Genomic DNA, 20,288 nt, shown 5'->3' on the forward strand with positions numbered 1-20,288 from the left:
CGAAAACAATCAGTAAAAGAATATTGTTTTGAAAATGCACGGAACCGACAGAAAATAGGAGGTTAACCAGCCAACTAACTGTTGTTGTAACACAAATGTACTTATTATCATTATTATTATCATTATTTATGGATATTATAACAATGGATAGGTCATAGATGAATATGATGGTTGGCATTATTGTTTCATTCTGCAATGTTTGGACTCGGAAACAAACGTCTGTGCCACATCAAACCTTCCCTTTCTCTACATGTCCTCGACGGAAAAATATGTGCAACTTCATAAACTACGTGACTTAATGTTTTTATTTATTCATTCATTTGTTGTGGGTCCATTTTCCTTCATTTTCATTACAGTAATAAATCAACCAATGAAAAAGATACAAACTGATATTAAATTGGGAGGAATAATCCCTAAATTTTTTTTTCTATACATTACACCCTCTATAGAAAGATTAAGTGGCATAAAAGTAACACTTCTTTTTGTAGTTCAGAAGTTTCAAACCTTACTAGACTGAAAATAAGAGCCTACTAAACTTGCCCTTGGCGAAGAAATGTAGCGAAGACTTGGTAACATATAAGACTTGTGTCTCAAGTAACTATATCAGAAACAGAAACCACTGCTGCTTCAGCTCCATTTTGCAAAACTGGAACAAAACAAGTACAATGAGAAACCGCTCTTTGAGCGAATCGGGTCTCACAACACTAAATATATATATATATATATATATATATATATATATATATATATGTACCTCTGGCTCGATGCGTTACTGACGTGGTATAGCCGAGCCGGTCTGTCTCTCTGCAAGCGGGTTCACTATGATCCCGCGGCCCTGAAGGTGAAACCCGCGGCTCAACGGAAGTCTCTCGGTGCTTCCATTAGCCATGACCAAGGCGGGGTTAGAAAATGCCCTAGGCGGGGCCAACCTGTTATCCGATCTTCTCCAAAACTTGGAGCTCAAGAAATCGGCGCCGGGCATACAACACATTGTTGTTCTAAAAGTTGGCTCGGGTTTGGAAACCCTTCCGCTCGTCACAGCCAGGTCGTACGAGATCTCGTCCAAGGCTAATTCCAGGCCGTGGACGCGAGTCTCGAGTGACCGCATTCCGTTTTGCGAGCTCCCAATAAATCTCTGTTTAGAAATCATAAAATAAAATTTTTAAAAAAGCAGCAGCTAATATTCTTTGCAATTTTGTTTTTGGGAAAGGTACAAAATAATACCAGCATCGCTTTTTATATTTCTGCAAAATGATTTCTTAATTCTGCAAAATAATGCCCTTTCAACATCTCGAATCATTGCAAAACAACCCTATTTTTCAAAATAATACTTTAGGAACTTAATAATATTCTTCTCATGTAATAAAATTCTATGACAAGCTCTGAATTTGCATAAATTTGGAATTAAGAAGTCAGAAAACATTGATTTGTATTAACATTCAAAACGTTATTATTGTGTACAGTTGAAAAGTTGGTTGGTTATAACTTGCAACTACTTCATAGAGCCTTCATGTTTGACAATCAATTAATCCCAAAAGACCCAACAAAAGTATAGCAGTAAGAGTATACCAGAGTAGAGCCAAACCTGCAAAAGATCCATTAGACTGGTTTGCTGTTTCTCGATCTGAACAAGCTGATTTCGGATCAGAGATAAGTCCTCCCACTCGACCTGACTGCTCTTTCGGACATCCACCGCGGCATTACTGACAGCAATTACAGAATCTTCTCCGCTCTCCTCGTTCTGCGACAACAGAGCGATCGGGGCCTGGAAAAGCGCGCGTTTGGTCTCTGGCTTCGAGAGCTTGGCTCGCTCGCCGACCCTCCTTGCATCTCCTTCTTCGAACTCGGAGATCTCGGCTTTCGAATTACCAGGCTTATTCTTCGACGGGCTCGCTGTCTTGTCGCCGACTCTCAGAGGAGTCCTCTTCCGTGCAGTGGCGGTGTACGAGGCTTCCGGCGGGGTTGAGTTGGCCGGAAATCTCGACTTCCTTCTCGAATCAGACCCGGAAGCAACGGGGTTTTTCGACCCTCCATAGCTAGCTTTCTCTGGGCTCATAATACAAATAAGGAAAGCGTTAATCCACAGTGGAAGATTGGTAATGCTGTTTTTTTCACAAGATCTTAGATATTAAAGAAAATGCCTTTTGATGAAGCCGCAGATTGTTGCGGCTGAGAATTGTCGCCGGGGACATCTGGAATCTGCTTCCAAGCCTCTAACAGCTGATTCATGACCTCTCTCACAGCTTTTACCTGCATAAATAAGCGACAAATAAATAAGAAAATTGGAAGGAAAAAAAATTGATTTTAAATTAACGGTAGTTGGAATAGAAACAAGATATGTCATTCTCATGAGATCTCACAAGAAACAAACAAGATCGCGATTTTCTTTCTTTTCTTTACCTTATCGAATCTCCGACTCTCGAAGTTCTTCAAATTCCCGGCCTTGAACTCCGACAAACCGTTCCTCTCCACCACGGCGAGCCTGGCTAGAGCCTCCGCCGCGGCCTTCCGCGCCGCCCATTCCTCACTGCTCAGAAAATGTGCAACGCACGGCACGAGACTCCTGAGCGCCGATTCGCCTCCGCCGGTCACCGCTCCGGCGCCGATCGCGCTTCCGATCAGGCACAGAACCGCCGGCTTCGCCTTGAATCCGTCGCACTTCAGAAGCCTCTCGAGCCTCGGCATCAGCTTCGCGATTCTCTCCGCCGCCGATTCTCCGCTGATTTCCACGGCGGCGGCGAGGCAGAGTGCGGCGCCGATCTGAGAGTTCTGGTCCTGCTCCGTGAAGAGCGCGTCGGCCAAGGGCTTGAGGAAGGACGCGAACGGAGGCTTCGACACGTGGCGGCGGAGAGACTCGACGGAGGCGACGCACGCGGATCGGACGGCGGAGTCGTTGTCCCGGAGACGGCGGACCACGGCGGAGAGAATCTTGTTCAGATGAGGAGAGAGATCGTCTCCGTGTGACTCGGCCAGTACGGCCAAAAGCCTCACGCATTGCTTCCGCACCGTCGATCGATCCGAAGCGTCGGTTGAGTGAATACAGGAAACGAAGGCGGCGATGGAGGCCGCGTCGAGGCCTCGGCCGATGGACTCAAGCTCCGACGCGGCGGCAGAGTAGGTATCCCGGTCGGCGAGCCTCGCGAGGCATGCGAAGACGCGGGGCTTCAGACTCGCCGGAGTAGTCGTCGGAGCCGGAGACGGTGAGACGACAGGCATTTTGGTTGAATTCTTTGTTCGTTCGCTCTGTAATTTTCACGGTGGTGGTGATTCCGGGCGGATCTCCGGCGACATTGCCGACGAGGCTTGGCTTTGAGGGACAGTCACTGAATACGAACGGCTTTTGCGTTGTTGTTTGCTTTGGTTATAAACAAAGATAGAAAAAGTGAGAGAAAAGGAAAAGTGAAGAAAGCGAGAGATAAACGTACACGTGGCATCGCAGTGTCTTGTTTAATTAAATTAACGCGGTATTTCCGTAATAAGTTCGTTTTTATAGTTTGTTCTGAATCTCTGATCTGATCAGATCAAGAGAGTGGAGTAAATTAATATGACCCATGCTGAAAATACCAAATATTTATTTTACTTTGGACACAAAAAATAAATAAATTATAATTTAAGTTTTGCGATTAAACACAATTGTCAAGAGAAAATAGTACTCGTCACTTTCACTCGGTCAAGAAAGTTGGTTTGTAACATAATTAATCTGATGTTTCTCCCACACATGTTATCATTATTATTATTTTGTTTAGGGGACATATTACCAAGCATATTACTACATAGATCAGATGTGGGAAAACTTACGTTTATATGACTAATAAATTAATAATAAGGAGTCGGTGATCAGATGAGGACGAGCTTACGTGATCCTCGAAAACTAGTCTGCTCTTATTGGTTTATTTGTTAGTTTTTGTGATAAGGATCACCTCCTTGACCACACCGGATTGATTAGTACCATCTTCTTTCCAGATCTAGTAAACGGTAAAACTAAAGAGTTGCCACGTGTCATTCTTTCTTGCTTCCGAGCTAGTGTTTCACGAGAAGTTTGTCGTATTGAAGAAACGACTAGTTTATGATCAGGCGTGTGATTGCGAAGGACCACCGTAGCTCAACGATGGTCCTGACGTGGGAGACAAAATATTATGCACAGTAACTGAGTGGCACGTGACGAGTGATGATGTGCGTTAAAATATTTAAAAAAAAAAATACATGAAACTAGGGAAAAAAAATTAATTTTTATCTAGTCAAACTGTTATTTTTGTTCTTTTTTTATTATTTTTTTATGCAATTGAATTGACTATTTGTCAAACGCATAAACATAAATTAACGAAACTGATTATATGATTCCGTTTATGGGTTAGTTGCTAAACTTATCTTTTTTAGTTATTTGTTGGATTAGTTGGCATAATTTAGCCAAACTACCTACTCGTTTGACATTAGTTTTATATAAAGTAAGCAATTATTGAAATTAAAATCTATAATAATTTGGTATATTAAACGCTAACATCTAAGAAAATATTGAATAAATATCCAAAGATCACTTCACTTCCTTGCGTAAATATAGAATGAATTCTTTCAATCATACGATATATAACACTACAAAATACATAGTACTTGATTCATGTCATCGCTATTATGTAGCTCGTGGATCTTACTGCGCTTACTTCCTCATGCTACGCTATAGATGACCGATCCGTTTGATTGAACTTACCTTCCAAGGGTTTTTTTTTCTCTTTTTTTGTTAATAAAAAATTTCATTGTTTACTTTATTTATAGGACAAAATCATAAGATTTAAGCACAAATTATTAGAAGTAACATCTATAGAACAATTTTGTGGAGTTTGAATCATCGTATTCCTGTAGAGGTCACTTCACTCACCTTGAAAGTTAGGACGAAAAACAGTAATTTTTTTTTGTAATTACCGACTTAGATAATGATTTATTTATATATAGCACTACACACACTATCATCACTACAACGAGAAAGGATGATTAGGGCTTTAATAAACCTATCGAAGGGGGTCGAAGAGTACAATACCCTTATGCGACCATTATCAATAGTTTAGGAAAGCAATAAATCGTTGGCAATTACTGGCCATTTATCGTATGATAGTAATATGATTCTTTCGGAATAATTTGGAGGGTTCAATACTCTGTACGATTTATTGAATACTAAAAATATATGATCTCGATAATTGGACGAAGGTAACAAGATCATAAATTGATTTATCGCTTATAAATTTCAAATGAATTTGATTATATCTTCAACTTATAAACAATTCACATGTGTCAAATTCTATACATTGTGTCATGCATCAGATGAGAGTGAGTATTGCCGAGTCCGGAGAATTAGGACAATCAAGCAAAATAAAAACCATCTTTAAGTTTTGTTCACCACAATATAGACTAGATTTTAAAATATATATATATATATATATATATATATATATATATATATATATATATATATATATATATATATATATAAATAGTCATTCTCATTTTCTTTTCTTTTTTTTTCAATTTTTTTTTCTTTCATTTTACTACATTAGTCTTCAACCATTATTGTTATAATTAGAAAAAATAAACTATTGTAGTCAATCAAAATTAAAATTTTCGAAATTAAACCCTTTATATAAAAGGAAAAAAAAAAGTCCCTAAATCAATACCAAATAAAAATGGCTCAAATTTCAAAACTAATTTTGACAACTAATGATAGAATGATAAAAACTGCTTAGTTAGTTTTATTTCTTTTATTTATTAAAACAAATAATGATAGAATGATAAAAATAATAAAATGTAAAAAATCAAACCTACTTAAAACGTGTGAATGACTAGTCTCTTTTACAATATAGAACTTAGTCATTTTTTAATTGAATTAGTTTCAATTGATTTAGATTGAGTGAATTAGTGTCATGTGTTTTTAAAATATATGTTTATTGACAATATTATCGTAAGGCAAATTAAAGGTGTTTGTGAATTTTATACTATATGTCAAGATCCAAAATGTGTGTTATATTGTCTTGAAATGAAAATGAAAAAGTCACTTGATGAGATTGTTGTGTTGTGTTGGGTCACCACCCTTACCCGAAAAATAAAAAAAATAAAATTATAAATAAAATTTGTGGAACTTACAAGCTCTTTACCAACTAATCCGCCATCTTTTAATCCATTAGAAAAAAAAATATATAGATTGGTGCCATGAAAACAATTCACTAACTTCATTTAAAAAAAAAAAAAAAACGAGTTCTTTGCAACGTTTTTTCTTTAAAAGAGATGTTTGGTTAATGGGTCACGTGTGTCGGTTGCCAATGGAACAAAGGTGCACTTGAAACTAATTACTTAGCAATGTGGAAAAAAGAAAAAATCAATTACTTTTTTTTTTTTTTTTTTTTTTTTTTTAAGAAGAAGAATTGGCGGTTCTAAATCAATCATAATGTGCAAAGGAGCTTCAGACAGAATCTAACACCACACCTTTTTTTAGAGATTCATTTAAGTTTTCAATCAATGACTTAAATTCTGCCTTGGTTCTAAGGGTACCAAGTCAATTTAATTTCAAGTTCAATGAACAATTCAGAGCAAAAAAAAGAAAAAAGAAAAAAAAAAGTTCAATGAACAATTCCCCTTTTCATTCTTGCCTTATCCAATATGTGAAGTCGAGGCTTTCTTATTCCTCAACAAGAAGAAGAAGAAAAAAGATTTGGATTATATGTATGTAAATCAGTAAATGAAACGTGGTATATAGTTAGCGATTTAATTAACATCATCAATAATAGATATGTGTGAATTAAAATAGCCCGGATGAATTTTTATCAGATGTATGCTCGGCGAGAAGAAGTGTGTTTATTGATAAAAAAAAAATGAGATGATAGAAAAGACTCAAATCAGAAAAAAATTTACCTAATCTTTTAAGTTGAAAGAGTTTTTATAGGCGAGCCTTGAAAAATTAAGAGACTTGGAGTAGTTTAACTTTACATTCATTCATTATATTTAATTTCATAAATGATAAATAGTTTATTTTTTATTAGGTGTGTATATTTTAGTTGGGACGAACCGCGGACCCCAAATATGCGATCTACAAATAGTTACGAGATAAGAATTGTAGTTAGAAGGGGTAAAAAAAATCAAGAGAGGAAAAAAAAATCATATAAATTTAAGTTAAGATTATGAAAATTAATAAATTTTTAAGATAAAATTACAATTTTCAAAATTTTATGGAGGATTTGTCCCCTGGTTCATAGTTGGCTCCGCCAATATATACAAGTTTTTATTGGTTGTATATGTTTGTGATATACTTTTCCTTTTATTTTTTTTATAAGAAGTCTATATATTTTAATAGCAAAATATTTTTAATAGAAATAGTAATAATAATAATAGCGAGTTCCAAGATTATAATAATAATAATAAATTTGAACTACAAACTAAGGTGCACGTAATAATAATGTTTAAACTAAGTGTTGTTGAATTATTTTATGGAAAATATCAACAGTATCTTCTGTGTTTAATCGAAATGCTCGATTTATCTACTCAGTACTCAGAAATATTAGACATATCTCTTCAGTTTAATATAAATGATACATACCTCCCCTAAAAATATGTTACACCGTAAATACCACCATTTTCATTTATTTTTTACAAAAAAAATTTAGAACTCTCCAAAATATCCTCAATGAAATAACTCTTTATTTTCTACTTTATATATATAATTTAAATCAAAATATTTCTTTATAAAAATGTAAGAATTTTTTTATGATGATAGTTTTTTTTTAATAAAATAATAAATAAATATTTTTTAACTAATGGCATTTTGGGGATAATTTTTTTATATAAACGAAAAATGTGGTATTTATGATATAACATATATTTAGATGAGAAATGTGTTATTTATATTAAACTGAAGAAAAATATTTGATATTTTTAAAAATTGAAAAGATAAATCGCACATTTCAATTAAACACAAAAAATATTACTTATATTTTCCTTATTTTATCAACCTTCTTCGTTGCGTTCGAACCATTTTAGATGGCTTGTTCATGTCAAATAACGACATTTTTGCAAACGATTTACTTGTCAACAAAGCCATGTGTGACTCCACAAGTTCAAATTTCCATTTCAAGTTACGTAGCAAGTTCATTCAACTCACATATTTATTGTTTTCTCTATATTAATAAAATCTGATGCCATGTTACCAAGACATAACCAGTCCAAAGATATCTACTAATAAAATAAATAAATAAACAATCTCACATGGTGCATAAATAAAGTAGATACTTCATAAATTATAACCTTATCGTCTCTCCCATATAACACAAAAAAACAAATAAAAATCCAAATTTTTTGGACACTTCTCAAGTCTCAAGCCCATCAAGCCATGTGGGGTGTTTTTTCAATCTGTATATGAGACACATACATAGCACATACCGCGAGAGTTGGAGACTAGGAATTTGGTTTAGTCTTTGTGTACAAATAAATTAAATGATTGTATGGACTATTATTTATGTGCCAGAGGATAGAGGATATATATTATTTATATACATGTCATACACCCCATTTGCAGAGACATTCTTTGGGTCGGTGCTCATTTAGTGTTGAATATTGCTCATTATGAATGTTGAAGAATATTTTTTATTAGAAGTCAAAGTGATATGAAATTTTTAAGTTCTTTTGGAGAAACTCATTGCACTTGGCATTTCCATGTCCAAACTCCAGATATAACAATTGTGTAGATACATACAGCTCTAGTATTTCTAATAATATAATAAAAGCTCTAGTAAATGGCAATGAATAATGGGTCGTTTTAGAAAATTGCTATAGTCTAATTTTCAATGTGAGTCTTCCTAAATTATTAATTTCCCAAGTTTAAGAAAAATGACTTATTTTGGTATAACTCGATGTGTGAAATTGACATTTGTTTTATAAATATAGAGAATGATTGTAAAAATTTATAATTAAACATCAATTAAATTCGATATAGTTTGTAATGTGAAAATTGCAAAGAGAAGAAGAAGAGGAATTTGGGTGAGAGGGAGGGCCAAAAAGAGATTAGAGTTTCATATTGCAAAAGTATTCATAAAAGGATACAAAAAAAACAATAAATAGTCAAATATACACACACACACACACATATATATATATATATATATATATATATATATATATTCTAATGCCCCTCAAACTCACGATGCATTAGTGTGAAGCATCGAGAGTTTGCTAACTAAGAATATAAAAAACGTGGAGTAGAATGAGCCTACTTAGTAAACAAATCGACGATCTGCATGACGGAAGTGATGAACGACAATGTGATGGTCCAAACCTGATAGTGGTGATGAGTGAGATGACAATCGATCTCAATATGCTTCATGCGTTCATGTACAGAGTTACGAGTAATCTGAATAGCACTAACATTGTCACAATGCATGAGAGTGGGATTTGAAAGAGAGATACCAATGTCAACGAGTAACCATCTTAATCATACAATCTCAGCAGTAGTAGAGGCCATGGCGCGATAATCGACTTCTGTAGAGGGTCGCCTAATCGACATCTGAATAAGCATGTAACTTAAGAGAAGAGGTAGATGAAAAGAGCAAACTCTGAAACTGAGTCCCCGTAGATATCAAAGAATATGAAGCACATATGCGCACTAAACTGTAGTCGGAGAATCAATAAATTGACTAACAACATGGACGACATAAGCAATGTCTAGCCTGGTGATAGTGAGATAAACTAAGCAACCAACCAACGTGTGATACAAAGTGGGATCTAAAAGAGAAACACCATTCGAGGAAGAATACCGAGTATTAAGCTCAAGACGGGTATCAACAATGCGAAAGTCAGAGAGGCGAGCCTGATCGAGAATAACAACAATGTTATTGAAAAAAAAAGATAGCCACCAGGAGAATATGCTACTTCTATTCCCAAAAAGTACCGTAGAGATCTCAAATCTTTCATCTCAAACCTGCGAGCTAAATGCCTCATTAACTCTGTAACTCCATCAGCATCATCCCATGTGATAATCATATCATCAATATACAACAAGATCGACGTGCGAACGGAAGGTGTGCACCTGACAAATAGGGCCGAATCATGTGGACTAGGATGAAACTCATAGATGATAAATAGTAGAGAACTTTTCAAACCAGGTTCAGGGAGCTTGTTTAAGCCCATAAAAAGCTTTCTTCAATCTACAAACTTCACTAGAACGGTTAGGAACACCTGGATGAGGAGCCATGTAAACTTCCTCGTGAAGATCCCCATTCATAGAGGCATTCTTAACATCCATTTGAGAAATGTCTCATTGATGAATCGATGCCACTACAATAAGAATACGAATAGTGACATTCTTGGAAATGGGAGCAAATGTTTCCTCATAATCCTTGTCATATTACTGAGCAAACTCTTTAGAAACCAAATGAGCTTTGTATCGCTCACGGTCTCATCGTACTTAGTTTCGATCTTGTAGATCCAACAAGGACCAATAGCACGTTTTCCCTCGGGAAGAGTAACAATTTTCCAAGTACCTGTATTATACAACGCAAAGAGTACTTCAGCAACTGCTGCCAAAGGGGATCAAGAATAGCCTTTTCATAGGAAGAGGGCTTAGATAGGTTGTGTATAGAAGTAAAAAAAAAAAAAAAAAAAAAAAAAAAAAAAAAAAAAAAAAAAGAGGTGGAGAAGGTGGAGTAAACATAATCAGGTAACTGAGTGGACTAACGGGTTCGTTGAGGGTAACGAGGTTGAGAATGAGAAAGAGGATGAGGAGGTGCTGAATCCATACTCTTTGAAGCTTCATCTTGGGAGACAGTAGAAGTAGAGGGAGTATTGATAAGCTGATGTTGATCATCTGCATGGTTAGAAGTATCAACCGTACAAGACTCAAAATGATCAATACGAGTGAGATCAGACTTATGCAAATTGGGAGTATTTGAGAGAATAGAGTAAAAGGGGATAAGTTCAAGAAACACAGCGTGACGAGAGACATAGAGGTTTTGAGTAACAAGATCGTAACACCAATATCCCTTTTGACCTTGACCATAACCAAGAAAGACACAAAGAGCAAAACGAGATGTGAGTTTATTACGTTCAACATGAGGTCGGAGAACAAAATAAGCGGAACCAAAGACTCTAAAGAAAGTATAATCAGGGGCATGATCATGAAATTTTTCGAAAAGAGACAAACATGAAGTGATGGAAGATGGAATTATGTTTGTGGAGTGAATGGCGGTCCCAATCGCTTCCCCCCTAAAACTCACTAGGAACATGAGTAGACAATAGGAGAGAACGAGTTGTTTCAATGACATTTCTATGTTTTCTCTCAGGTACACCATTTTGTTGTGGTGTGTTTGTACAAGAAGTTTGATGGAAAGTACCATCGAAAGCAAGCAAATCAGAAAAGCGAGTAGATGTATATACACCCCCAAGTCACAATGAAACATTAAATGACAACACTATGTTGAATTTTAAAAAAAGCATTAAATGTATGATAAATGTCAATAAATCATAACGATAATTCATAAGAGAAATCCAATAAAAAACGAGTAGAATCATCAATAAAAGAGACATAGTACTGAGACTCACCCTTTGAAGAATGGGTGAAGGTCCTCATATATCAAAATGTACGAAATCAAAAGGTATAAGAGAAATAGAGACACTTTAAGGAAAATGCAAAGCAGAGAATATTGCTAATTTGCAACCACAACAATCCGAAATATAATGAGTCAAATTTCCTAATGCGCATGTGGATGCTAGTACTTTAAACGAGAACCAAAAAAATGTCCAAGATGAGAGTTTCATAAATAAAAACTAGAAGATGAAGGACTTAGACAAAAAGAAGACAAATCGACACTAGAAGCTGCAACGTCAGGAACTCTCAGCTCATCTAACATGTTAAGTCCCCATGCCTACGGCCTGTCCCAATCAGCTTCTCGAAATGAGGAACCTGCACATAAAAACTAGAAGGAGAAAATGAAACTAAGAAACCATAATCACATAATTGACCAAATGAGGCAAGATTCAATGTGAGATTTGGAATATGGTAAACATCGGAGAAGGACATTTTAGGGGTGCATATAGATTCAATCCCTAGTAATGCCTTATTAGTGCCATCAGCAGTCATGACAGACATAGAATGAGCAGGTTTAATGGACTAAAACGATTTAGAATCAGGTGACATATGATGTGAGGCTCCGTAGTTAAGAACCCATTTAAAGGAAGATATACCTGATTATGGTACTAGAGGGCAAGCCTATGTGGGAGGGGGCTGACATGGCATGTGGCTACGAGACAACGAACTTCTGAAACTGCTCTATGAGTGTAGCAATCGAGGTACCAGGAGAGCTCTCGGAATTTGCAGGTGGAACGACAGCTTCCATGTTCGAAGACATAACATGAGGAGTTCGCGGAGCTTGATTTCCATATATCCAGTGTGAAGATGCTTGCGTCTTGTTCAACAGCTTGGGACACTGTGCCTTCCAATGGCCATTTTGCTTGCAAAAGCTGCATTCGTTGTAGTCATCTTGGTTTAAGTCTTGTGTTTATTGTTGGATCGATATTTGATAGGTGCGTAAATCACGCGTAAAACTCCTATCCCTCGGCTTAAAACAAGCGAGTTCTCAAGTGTCTTTGATAGTTTCTAATATGTTTTTGATGATTTACAGGTACAAAGGAGCAGAGAAGCTTAAGAAGTCATTTTCGGAGCAGTCGGGAGTCGAAACGGAGCAAAATTGAGGTTTATGAAGAAGTCAACGCTAGACATAGACCAATCGCGGCGCGGCAACAATCAGAGCGGCGCCATGTGATACCAGCGCGGCGCCAGAAAAACCCGTAACAGATGGCGGTCATTCCTGTTCAGGAGCGCGGCGCGACGAATACTTAGAGCGCCGCGATAGACCGCGACACTTGACCGTGGCGGCGCGATGGATGCAATTTGGGAAACTGATCACGCGTTTTTTATTAAACCTGGGCCATTGGATCTCATTAAGTGGCCCAGATGACTCCGAAAATAGGCTAGAAACTTATAAATCCTACCTTTGTAACCTAGAAAGACATCTTTTGTTTATTTTATTGTTTGCTTAGGTTGTTTTGCTACTCAGAGTTTTTTGGAGAGACAGAGATTAAAGCGCCGTCTTCATTGGTTTCGTTCATCGTGGTTTTCACAGTTCTAATTCCATTCCTTTAATCTCTTGAACTCCAGTTTTTATTAATGAAAATCATGTCGTTGGTTTATTTGTTTTTGAATTGTTCATCTTCTTCTTCCATCTTTCTTCCTCGCATCATCATGAACTAAACCACTTAAGGGCTATGGCGTAGCGAGATTGTGAAACGGTTATGGATTCCATATTATGATAGTGTAGAATTGTTATCGTTCTTGCCACTTTGTTTAATTCAAGTCCGAATTTAATGCTTGTATAAGAGTAGCTACCTTGTGCATGATTCGTATTTCAATTTTATGCTTGAAAGAGATTAGGTTGATTTCGTCTTGATTTGAATTACTATAATACATTCCTATGCTAGATATAGATAGGTTGTTATAGAGTCGTGGTATGCTTCTGTGTGCATTGCTTGCCTTGTTTTTATTAGTTGAGATCGAAAGATAAAACGTGAGCATAGTGTCACGGGCTTAGTTGTTGAACTAAAAACCGTGCGGCCTTAGCTCGCCAGACGGCTAAGTCAGCCTGAAAATTGGGCGAAGAAAGGGAGGGTCGGTCGGGGAGCGAGAATGAAAGTGTTTGTAAGAGAAATTTGTATTATATCATGAATACAAAGAATGTTTGGATGCTTTTTGATGATCTCTCGAATGAGAATGGCCTCCCTATTTATAGGGAGAGTTACAAGAGAGAAATTAAGAGAAAAGTACAAAAATGCCCCTTCTATGCGTGTTCCCTAGGAGATACATTGAACCTAGACACATTCTAGATGGTTCTTGAGTCTGCATGACTTGAGAGACCTTCTAGAAGGTGGGTTGGGCGAAATTTCCTTTGGGCCTTGCAGCTTGTTGGGCCCAAATGTGTCTTGGGTCAAAACCTCCATGGGAAAGTAGGGCTCCATTGGGTCAGATGGTTCACGTGGCCCAGCCATCTTTATTGGGCCGTGACATCCTCCCCCACCTAATAACGCGGCGCCTCTGTCGCGTTGTTGCTCGTAAATTGTTGGATAAGCTTCTTGAACTGCCAAAGTGCATCCTCGTGTTCCCAGCTGGCTTCTGTCTCTGGTAGACCTTTCCACCTGACGAAGTATTCCTTGTATGGTTGGACCCCTCGTCTCCTGATGATCCGTTCTGCCAGTATCTCTTCTGCGGCTTTGTCGAATGAGGTAGTCACGGCTGTGGGCGCCCTTGCGGATTCTCCTCTCGATGGCTCTTCTGGATCCTCGTGGTATGGTTTAAGCTGGCTCACATGGAAGACTGGGTGGATTTTTACCTTCGGAGGAAGTTGAAGCTTGTATGCTGTTGCCCCGACTTGGTTTGTCACCTCGAATGGTCCTTCGTACTTCCGGATTAGTCCCTTGTGTACTTTCCGAAACACCTTGAATTGTTGTGGTAGAAGCTTCACCATGACTCGGTCGCCCACCGAGAATTGGACTTGCCTCCGCTTGGTGTCTGCCCACTTCTTCATTCGCTTGCTGGCTTTGTGAAGATAAGCTCGTGCCACTTCGGCCTGTTCATGCCAAGCTTTAGCGAACTTGAATGCGGCCGGGCTCTTCCCTTCGTATCTTGTCACCAAGGAAAGTGGCGTTGTTGGTTGTTGCCCCGTAATGAGCTCAAATGGACTCTTGTTTGTGGCTTCGCTTCGTTGCAGGTTGTAGGAAAACTGCGCCACATCCAAGAGTTTCGCCCAGTCTTGTTGGTTTGCGTTCACGTAGTGCCGTAAGTAGAGCTCCAGGAGTCCGTTTGTTCTCTCCGTTTGCCCGTCTGTTTGTGGGTGGAAACTTGTGGACATGTTGAGGTCGGACCCGAGTAGCTTGAATAATTCTGTCCAGAAACGCCCAGTGAATCGTGGGTCTCGGTCGCTCACTATTGTTTCGGGCACTCCCCATAACTTCACCACGTTGCTGAGGAGCAGTCGGGCAGTGTCTTCCGCCGTGCAGTCCGCTGGTGCTGGTATGAAGGTGGCGTATTTGCTGAACCGGTCGACTACTACGATGATGCTCCCGAATCCCTCCGACTTGGGTAGTGATGTGATGTAGTCCATGGAAATGCTTTCCAAAGGTCTCCTTCGAATAGGTAATGGCTCCAGCAATCCTCCTGTAGATTTTTGCTCGATCTTGTCCTGCTGGCACACCAAGCAAGTCTTCACGAAGGCTTCTACGTCGTCGCGCATTTGTGGCCAATAATACGTCCCCTTCAACAATGCTAGTGTTCTCCTGGTTCCCGGGTGCCCAGCCCACATCGAGTCGTGGCATTCTTTGATAAGCTCCCTCCGTAAGTTGCCCCACCTCGGTACGTAGACTCGGTTCCCTTTGGAGTAGAGTGCGCCATCTTCGAGCCAGAAACGCCTGGTTTTGCCTTCGTGTACCATGTTGACGAGGGTCTTGGCCAATGGTTCCTCCTCGAGTCCCATCTTGATCCGCTCCATTATTGGGCTGGTTGCTCGGCTAATGGAGGCGAGATTTGTTTTCCGACTCAAGGCGTCGGCGACCACGTTGACTCTGCCGGGCTTGTACTCCAAATGGTAGTCGAATTCCGCCAAGAAGTCTTGCCAGCGAGCTTGTTTGGGACTTAACTTCTTTTGGGTTTGGAAATAGCTGGTGGCGATGTTGTCGGTCAACACAACGAAGGGGGCGCCTAGAAGGTAGTGTCTCCATGTTCGCATGCAGTGTACTATGGCCGTCATCTCCTTCTCTTGGACGGTGTATCGTTTCTCCGTGTCGTTGAGTTTTCGGCTCTCGTAGGCGACCGGGTGTCCATCTTGCATCAACACTCCTCCGATGGCAAAGTCCAAAGCATCGGTGTGGACTTCGAATGGCTTTGAGTGGTCCGGTAGCGCGAGTACTGGCTCTTCGCATACTGCATTCTTCAATCCGTCGAAGGCTTCTTGGCACCTCTCTGTCCACTCCCATGACTTGTCCTTTTTTAGTAGGTCGGTGAGCGGGGCTGCAATTGCCGAGTATCCCTTGATGAACCGCCGGTAATAGTTGACGAGGCCAAGGAAGGATCGTATCTCCGGGATTTTGGTGGGTGGCTCCCACTCACGGATGGCTTCTACCTTGACTTGTTCCATCATGAGCGCTCCGTCTTTGATCTTGTGCCCCAAGAACAGCACTTCCGTCTTCGCGAACGAGCACTTTTCCTTCTTCACGTAGAGCTGGTTGTTCCTCAGTAGCTGGAATACTTCCCTCAAGTGCCCCTTGTGCTCTTCGAGAGTGTTACTGTAAATAACAATGTCGTCCATGTAGATGACTACGAAGCGATCGAGGTAGGGGTAGAATATCTTGTTCATGAGGGTACAAAATGTAGCCGGGGCATTAGTCAACCCGAACGGCATAACAAGAAATTCGTACGCACCGTACCTTGTGACGCATGTCATTTTTGCCTCATCTCCCTCAGCTATGCGGACTTGGTAGTACCCCGAACGGAGATCCAGCTTTGTGAAGTACTTGGCGTGTCCGAGATGATCAAATAAGTCGGCTATCAAGGGTACGGGGTACCTATTCTTGATACTGACTTTGTTGAGCGCCCGATAGTCGATGCACATTCTGAGGGATCCGTCCTTCTTCTTCTGGAACAAGACCGGTGCGCCGTATGGTGCTTTCGAGGGTCGGATGAACCCGGCATCAAGTAACTCTCCTAGTTACCTCCTCATCTCGGCCAGTTCGGGTGGAGCCATTCTGTACGGACTGAGGGCAGGCGGCTTCATTCCTGGCTCTAGCTCGATTTGGTGGTCCACCTCTCTTCGTGGGGGTAGCCTTTTCGGTAGTTCGGGAGGCATGACGTCTTGGAACTCCTCCAGTACGTTCTTGATCTCCACGGGTGCTTCGTCTTCTTGGATTACCTCTTCATCGTAGTCCTTGAGGATGGCCAAGTAGCTCTCTTCATCTCGTCGGGTTCCTTTCTTGAATTGCATGGCCGATAGAGCTAGGGCCTCGTGTTGGGCTTCCCTGGATGTGGGTATCATGCAGGCGCTACTCTCGTCTGCTATGCATACTGAGTTAGCAAAGGGGATAGGTATAGCTTTTACTGTGTCCATGAAGTCCAGCCCGAGTACGATACGAAAGTCGTCCATGGGTGCCACCGAGTAGTCTATCGCCCATTCCCATGTGCCAAGTATGGTCTTCACTCCTCGAGCGACCCTGTGGATAGGTTTGGCTTCTGAGTTGACAGCTTTGATGGTCCCCCCTCCTCTTATGGTCTTCAGTCCGAGTCGTTGTGCTTCCTCAATCGACACAAAGTTGTTTGACGCACCGGTATCGATCATGGCTTTGACTGGGTGTCCGTTCACCATGGCATCTACGTAAAGTAGTCCGGGGGACTTGATCTTTGGGGCGGCTTGGATGACGTTGAGCAGTCGCATGGACCCCATTGCATCCCCGTTGTTGGGTTCTGGCTTGTCCAGGGTGGCGGTGAGCGCGGTCAGGGCGTTTCTCGTCGGACAATCCTTCATGAAGTGAGGACCGTCACATAAGAAGCATCGCTTTGGCTTTGGCTGCGCAGGGGCGGATTGGTTTGGAGTGAATCGTGGTCGGGAAGAGCTCGCCGTGTTGCTCCCTTCGGCTGGTCCGAACAACTCTTGGGAGAAGTCGCCACGACTTGAAGTAGGCCTCGGATTTCGTCCCTTGGTGTGGAGAAGTCCACCAATCCTTCTGCCGTGGCAATGGCGGATGCCAAGTCTTGAACTCCTCTCCTTCTCAGCTCCACTTTGGCCCATGCTTGTAGGCCGTCCATGAAGAAGAATAGTGCATCTTCGTCGCCCATCCTTGGGATTTCGAGCACTAGGTTGGTGAACTCTTTGATGTAGTCGCGGACGGTACCTGTTTGCTTCAACTTTCGGAGTCTACTTCGAGCTTCGTCGGTGGCATTTTCTGGGTAGAATTGCCTCTTCAGTTCATTCTTGAAGTCTTCGAAGGTGGCAATGGTGCATGTGCCTCTCTCCACGTCTTCTTGTCGTCGCCTCCACCAAAGCATGGCCACTTCCTCCAGGTAGAGTGACGCTGTCTGCACTTGAAGCGTTTCATTCGTGATACCCATGGCTCCGAAGTATTGCTTCAACCCCCATAGGAAGTTGTCGACTTCTCGCGCGTTGCGCGCTCCGGCAAAACTTCGGGGTCTTGGTACGTCCGCCATGCGTACTTCTGTGGATGTGTTTTGTCCATGTCCCGCCGAGAAAGCCCTTTTGAATAAGGCTAAATCGACCTTCATTTCTTCAATAACGCCGAGCACCCCATGCTCTTGGACCGAAGCTAGTGTCGCCTTCAGCTCCTCAACTTGCTCGATGACTCCCGCCATTTCGCGTTGGTGAGCTCCTTTCATCTTCTCTATCTCGGACTTCCATTCCCCTGGATGGCCCGAGTATACTTCCTTCTCCAGCGCTGTGAGTCTCTCCTTGATGGTGGCCGATAATTCTGACACCTCTTCCTCCAGGTTGCCGATTCGTTCGTCGCTTGGCTCCTCTACGCCCTTGAGTTCCTCGAGCCGCTTCTCCATACGACCTTCCATGTCTTTAAGAGCCTCGAGCCTTTCCTCAATGCGGTCCTCCGAGTCGTTGACGATGCTCTCCATCCTTCCGAGTCTCTCTCCCACGCTGGCTATTGCTTCCATCGACTTCGCGCGGGTGGCTTTCTCCGTACGTTTTTCTTCTCGTCCTCGTTGTTGGCCACCCTCTCCTTCGGTGATGTTGGATGGTTCCGTTGTCTTCGCCATAGTGAACTTGGCTCTGATACCACTTGTCACGGGCTTAGTTGTTGAACTAAAAACCGTGTGGCCTTAGCTCGCCAGACGGCTAAGTCAGCCTGAAAATTGGGCGAAGAAAGGGAGGGTCGGTCGGGGAGCGAGAATGAAAGTGTTTGTAAGAGAAATTTGTATTATATCGTGAATACAAAGAATGTTTGGATGCTTTTTGATGATCTCTCGAATGAGAATGGCCTCCCTATTTATAGGGAGAGTTACAAGAGAGAAATTAAGAGAAAAGTACAAAAATGCCCCTTCTATGCGTGTTCCCTAGGAGATACATTGAACCTAGACACATTCTAGATGGTTCTTGAGTCTGCATGACTTGAGAGACCTTCTAGAAGGTGGGTTGGGCGAAATTTCCTTTGGGCCTTGCAGCTTGTTGGGCCCAAATGTGTCTTGGGTCAAAACCTCCATGGGAAAGTAGGGCTCCATTGGGTCAGATGGTTCACGTGGCCCAGCCATCTTTATTGGGCCGTGACAATAGGCTTAGGTTGCTAGATGCTTGAGAGAGATTTAGTGACACGATCAATGTTAGCGTGATTAGCAAAGTGTGAATGATAATGATAGTGCGTAACGTCCATGAATCCAAACCGTAGAATGAACTCGTGAAACCATAGTCTTCTCGCTATTCATACAACCCATTGCTTTTTGTTTATTTATTCGTTTATAAATTTAGTGTTCTATTCAACTACAGTTTCCTAAGTTCTCTTCGTGCTAGTGAAATTTGAATCTTTAATTTAGCCTAGTCCTCGTGGGATCGACTCGTACTTACGAACTTTACTACTTGAGCGATTATGTGCACTTGCGTGTGCGAGAATTTCGCAACAAGTTTTTGGCACCGTTGCCGGGGACAAATCTCGTCCTCAATTGGGAGAAGTGTCATTTTATGGTAAAAGAGGGGATCGTTCTAGGCCACCGCGTATCATCACAAGGGCTGGAGGTGGATCGAGCGAAGATTGCAACGATTGAGAAGTTACCCCAACCCATCTCAGTCAAAGGCGTGCGGAGCTTTCTGGGGCATGCGGGGTTTTATCGGAGATTCATTAAAGACTTCTCGAAGATCACAAAGCCTCTTTGTGGCCTTCTCGAGAAAGACGCAAAATTCATCTTCACCAACGAGTGCATGGAGGCGTTTAGCACAATCAAGGAGAAGTTGAGCACGGCCCCGGTGATAGTCGCACCCGAGTGGGGTGAGCCATTTGAGATCATGACCGACGCCGGCGACTTCGCCGTTGGAGCAGTCCTTGGGCAACGACGAGGAAAGGTGTTCCACACGATATATTACGCCAGTCGAACCCTCAACGAGGCTCAGGTCAACTACACCACTACAAAAAAAGAGCTCCTCGCAGTGGTCTTTGCCTTTGACAAATTCCGGCCCTATGTCATCGGCAATAAGATCATCGTCTACACTGAC

The 20,288-nt window shown here is 41.1% G+C and overlaps 1 protein-coding gene and 1 pseudogene across 1 annotated transcript; both read right to left on the reverse strand.

Moving 5' to 3' along the window:
• Positions 1 to 371: 371 nt before the first annotated feature.
• LOC149383764 (ARM repeat superfamily protein) lies at positions 372 to 3,424 on the reverse strand. The gene is made up of 5 exons (XM_089628714.1): positions 2,401 to 3,424; positions 2,142 to 2,250; positions 1,586 to 2,046; positions 755 to 1,135; positions 372 to 646 (listed from the first exon to the last, which is right to left on the reverse strand). The coding sequence occupies exons 1-4, from the start codon at positions 3,214 to 3,216 to the stop codon at positions 770 to 772; spliced, it is 1,752 nt and encodes a 583-aa protein (XP_089484840.1). The 5' UTR covers positions 3,217 to 3,424; the 3' UTR covers positions 372 to 646; positions 755 to 769.
• A 10,672-nt stretch (positions 3,425 to 14,096) lies between these two features.
• Positions 14,097 to 18,844, reverse strand: LOC149383765 (uncharacterized; annotated as a pseudogene).
• Positions 18,845 to 20,288: the final 1,444 nt, after the last annotated feature.

This window comes from Urtica dioica, chromosome 10 (assembly GCF_054948205.1).
Source record: "Urtica dioica subsp. dioica isolate 48M chromosome 10, U.dioica_male_clone48M_v1_H2, whole genome shotgun sequence".
Taxonomy (NCBI): domain Eukaryota; kingdom Viridiplantae; phylum Streptophyta; class Magnoliopsida; order Rosales; family Urticaceae; genus Urtica; species Urtica dioica.

Bases quoted from the DNA above. Each gene is read 5' to 3' on its own strand.
- LOC149383764 (XM_089628714.1), bottom strand. From the start codon at position 3,216: ATGCCTGTCGTCTCACCGTCTCCGGCTCCGACGACTACTCCGGCGAGT. The intron at 2,047-2,141 runs GCATTTTCTTTA...TTATGAGCCCAG, and splicing joins ATCTGCGGCTTCATCAAAAG to AGAAAGCTAGCTATGGAGGG. The intron at 1,136-1,585 runs GTTTGGCTCTAC...ATTTCTAAACAG, and splicing joins GTCTAATGGATCTTTTGCAG to AGATTTATTGGGAGCTCGCA.